At 52.9% G+C, this 3,985-nt stretch overlaps 1 protein-coding gene across 1 annotated transcript; it reads left to right on the forward strand.

Moving 5' to 3' along the window:
* The first annotated feature begins 220 nt into the window (after positions 1-220).
* On the forward strand, positions 221-2,681 carry LOC123037173. Its single transcript, XM_044456797.1, has 5 exons — positions 221-337; positions 493-698; positions 827-1,411; positions 1,514-2,377; positions 2,477-2,681. The coding sequence occupies exons 1-5, from the start codon at positions 221-223 to the stop codon at positions 2,679-2,681; spliced, it is 1,977 nt and encodes a 658-aa protein (XP_044312732.1).
* Positions 2,682-3,985: the final 1,304 nt, after the last annotated feature.

Consider the following 3,985-nt stretch of genomic DNA (forward strand, 5'->3'; position numbering starts at 1 on the left):
AAGAACATTGGAACTTTTTTCTCGAATATAAATAGGCGGAGGTTTTGGCTTCCTTTTCTCGACTTCAGTGGATTCGGCCGCCTCAACGTCATAGGCGTCTTCCAAGATTTTAAATCGGTTTGAGTTCGTGGGCGTTTCTATTCTAGGCTTCCTCGAACGAGAGTTAGCTTTGTTCGAGAGTCTCCAGGGAGTGTCTCAGATCGCTGAGCGTCGCATCGTCATGCGCGACGATAAGCCCTTAAAGCAAAAATATTATCCCAGGAACCCTGCGATGCAACATGTCATTGATACCCAAGTAGATGAACTGCTCCGCGCAGGAGCACACAGCGCACCGATCGTAATGGTGAAGAAAAAGGGGGGCGATTGGCGCATGTGTGTTGACTATCGACAGTTGAACACACACTCAGTGCCCGACGCCTACCCTGTCCAGAGGATCAATCGCATCCTGGAGATTTGAGGATAAATCCAAGGAAGTGTACATTCTTCAAGCAGAAACTGGCTTACCTCGGTCATGTGATCAGCGGCGAAGGGATTCAGACTGATCTTGAGAAGGTGTCTGTGATCAATGGGGTGAAGATCCCCACCAACCTGAAGGAACTACGCCAATGGATCGGGATGGCATCCTGGTACCGGAGATTCGTCCCGGGCTTCGTGACCATCGTGCAACCAGTGACCGCATTGCTGAAGAAAGGCCGGAAGTGGACTTAGGGACCGGAACAGCAAACCGCCTTGGAAGAGATTAGAAGAAGCCTGACCACCGCCCCCGTGTTGGGTTGTCCGGATTTCGACCGGAAGTTTGTCTTACAGACTGATGCGAGTGACGTAGGCTGGGAGCGGTGTTATCTCAGGACGTCGAGGGCCAAGAGAAGGTCATCGCATACGCTAGCGGTCGAATAACTCCTGCGGAGCACAATTACACGACGACAGAAAAGGAGTGTCTGGCCATCATCTGGGCCATCAGGACGATGCGATGTTACCTGGAGGGCTACCGATTTGAAGTCGTTACCGATCACTTGGCTCTCAAATGGTTAAATTCCATCGAGAGTCCTTCCGGCCGAATAGCGCGCTGGGCTCTGGAATTACAACAGTTCCAATTCGACGTGCGTTACCGACGAGGGAAGTTGAACGTCGTGGCTGATACGCTCTCCCGACAGCCCTGTGAGGTACTTCAAGGCGCTATCGAGCTCAATGACCACTGCGAATGGATCAGGAAGATGAAAGACAAGGTACGCGACCAGCCTGAGAAGTTCTCTGACTACATGTTGAAGAACGGTCAGCCGTGGAAACTCTGCGCACCCACTCCCTGCAGAGCCCGCGTCATATACGAGTGTCATGATTCCCCGACCGCAGGACACTTGGGTGTCCGAAAGACGATCACCCGCCTATCGCAAAGATATTTCTGGCCCGGCATGTACCGCGCAAAAATTTAAGACCGTTCAGACCAAAGCAGCAGGGAAAATGCTTACCCGTGTCGTAAGCGAACCCTTCGACATTCTCTGTGCTGACTTTGTAGGTCCGCTGCCCCGATCGAAACAAGGGAACTGCTTCTCGTTTTCCATGACGTGTTCTCCAAATGGGTAGAGTTGATCCCACTCCGGAAAGCCACCGCTGCGGCAGTCCAGAAAGCGTTTCGGGAACGCATACTCGGGCGAGTGGGCACTCCACGGAAGTTCGTGTGTGACAACGGAACCCAATTCACAAGTCGGGCCCTAAAAGACTACTTTGCTAAGCTCGGCGTGGAAGTCCAGTACACGGCTCCGTATTGTCCGCAGGAGAATCCCACTGAGAGGACCAATCGCACGGTGAAGACGCTGGTATCTCAGCTGTCGGAAGGAGACCAGAGTACGTGGGATAATATGTTGCCGGAGATTTCCCGCGCTATCAATAGTAGCGTATCGGACTCGACTGGGTATACTCCCGCATTTCTCACTCAGGGACGGGAGCTACGCTTGCCTGCGATGCTGTATGACGAACTCACCCCTGGATCAGCGGTCGCGCATACAGGTCCTGAAGACAATGCGTCACACCTCCAAGGGATCTTCGAAATCGTGCGATCGAACCTGCAACGAGCATCTCTGGAGCAGGCGAGGCACTATAACCTTCGGAGGCGCGAATGGAGACCAACGCTCGGGAGCCAAGTATGGCTGCGACAACATCCCTTATCAAAAGTGGCCGAGGAATTCGCCGCCAAACTCGCTCCTAAGTATGACGGTCCCTATCCCGTCGCGAAGTTCACATCTCCGAAGTTAGTACGTTTGCAGCGCCCAGGAGACCGTCGGCGGCGGATCGCCAACATATCTCAGCTTAAACCCTACTACGCAGAGGACGCCCTCGACGCGAGCGACGACGACATCACCGGGCCAAGTAACCCGGCACGGTAAGCGGTCTGGAACTGCGAAGTAACTTAAACGAGTCCTTTGTTAGCTACACCGTTAGGTAGGGAGTTCGAAAGGTAGGGTTATACCAATAAGTCTAGATTACTGTTTCAGATGGACGACTTAATCATGCTGTCCGATGACTCCCAAGACACCGAGGCCTTCTACCCACGGGCAAACGGCGGGGATAGTCACGGAGAAGAAGAGGAGGAGGAGGTCCTCACCTCCGAAGGGGAAGGCGTTGGTAGTTCGATGAGAACGGACGACGATGCGTCCCAGGATCCCAACGACTCAGCAAAACGCTGAGCCCCACGAAGACCAGTGGAGTCAGCCGACGTCACCCCAGTCGGCCCCGTACCGTCTCGACGACGACGAGGATAACGCCAGCGTCCAAGACTCCTCGCAGATCTGTCAGGAGCTGGCTCCCCGGGCCTGTTGTCGACGCGGTTCTCATGCGGACGCAGATGGAGACAGAAACGAACGCATCTTTCGTGGCTGCGATGGAGGTGGACCAATCGACAGGAAAGGAGGACGACCTTCGCCCATTACCCGAAGGTTGGATCGGAGGTAACAACCAACGCTATCTGCCTCAGCACATCATAGTGCAGATAGAGCGGAAGGTGGCAACCCGGATCAGTCGTGGGTGTCGGGTACGAATAGCCGCCGGAGAAGGCGCTTACAGGTTTACTGTCACAATTAAAAACGACGGGCGCCTCTACATTGCGCCGCGGGAAGAAAGGGGGGTGTGACGGACCCGCCTAGTAGGCGTGTACGCCACAATGGTTTTCTTCTATCATTATATTAGTTTTAAGAGAAATATCCTGAAGTTAATAAATATTAAGACATAGTTATATCTAAGTTCAAATCCCGGGGTGGCAACGCCATCCGATATTTAGCCAAGACACATTTAATACTAGAAAAGCAAGGAGCTAAGATATCAGTAGTGGGAAAATACTAGAAATCCCGAATGGATCACACAATAACCGGACAGCAGGTCTTTTCTCAGGATCGCAGAGAAACTTCGAGGCTCCACGTGTACTCCGCAAGTTTATTCGTAAGGCAGGTCAAACGTTACGTCCAACGCGACCTTTCAAAGTTCTCCCATCGCGAGTGTTCCGCCGTTTTATTTTGGCCAAGCGCCACGCTGTCAATCGCGGGCGAAATTAAAGAGGTTGGTACAAAATAGGTTCTCATACGCTCAGAACGGTGTAGCGGACTCGGGTAAGGACAATCTCAATACAGTGTTACGATTGTTTAATCACATCTCCCGATCGTGTGTATTTCATTGTGTAGTTAGCAAAGTAACCTAACCTTCTTCTCACAACTACTTTGGGCCCGAACGCGGACATATTTCCCGTTCGCCGCAGTAGCCGTTGTTTTTGCTCCTAGTAGTAACATCGGACCTGAATGCGGACTCCTTCCCATTCGATCCAGTAGTTCCCCAACCTCCCCTTGCGTAGTTTGGGATTTGCGCGTGGGCGCCCGTCCCGCCGGATCCGTTCTCCGGTAGTTTCCCCCATTCCCTTACGTAGTTCGGGATTTGCGCGTGGATACCCGACCCGCCGGATCCGTTCTCGGGTAGTTTCCCCACTCCCTTGCGTAGTTTTAGA

The sequence above is a fragment of the Drosophila rhopaloa genome, unplaced genomic scaffold (assembly GCF_018152115.1).
Source record: "Drosophila rhopaloa isolate 14029-0021.01 unplaced genomic scaffold, ASM1815211v1 contig_151, whole genome shotgun sequence".
Taxonomy (NCBI): domain Eukaryota; kingdom Metazoa; phylum Arthropoda; class Insecta; order Diptera; family Drosophilidae; genus Drosophila; species Drosophila rhopaloa.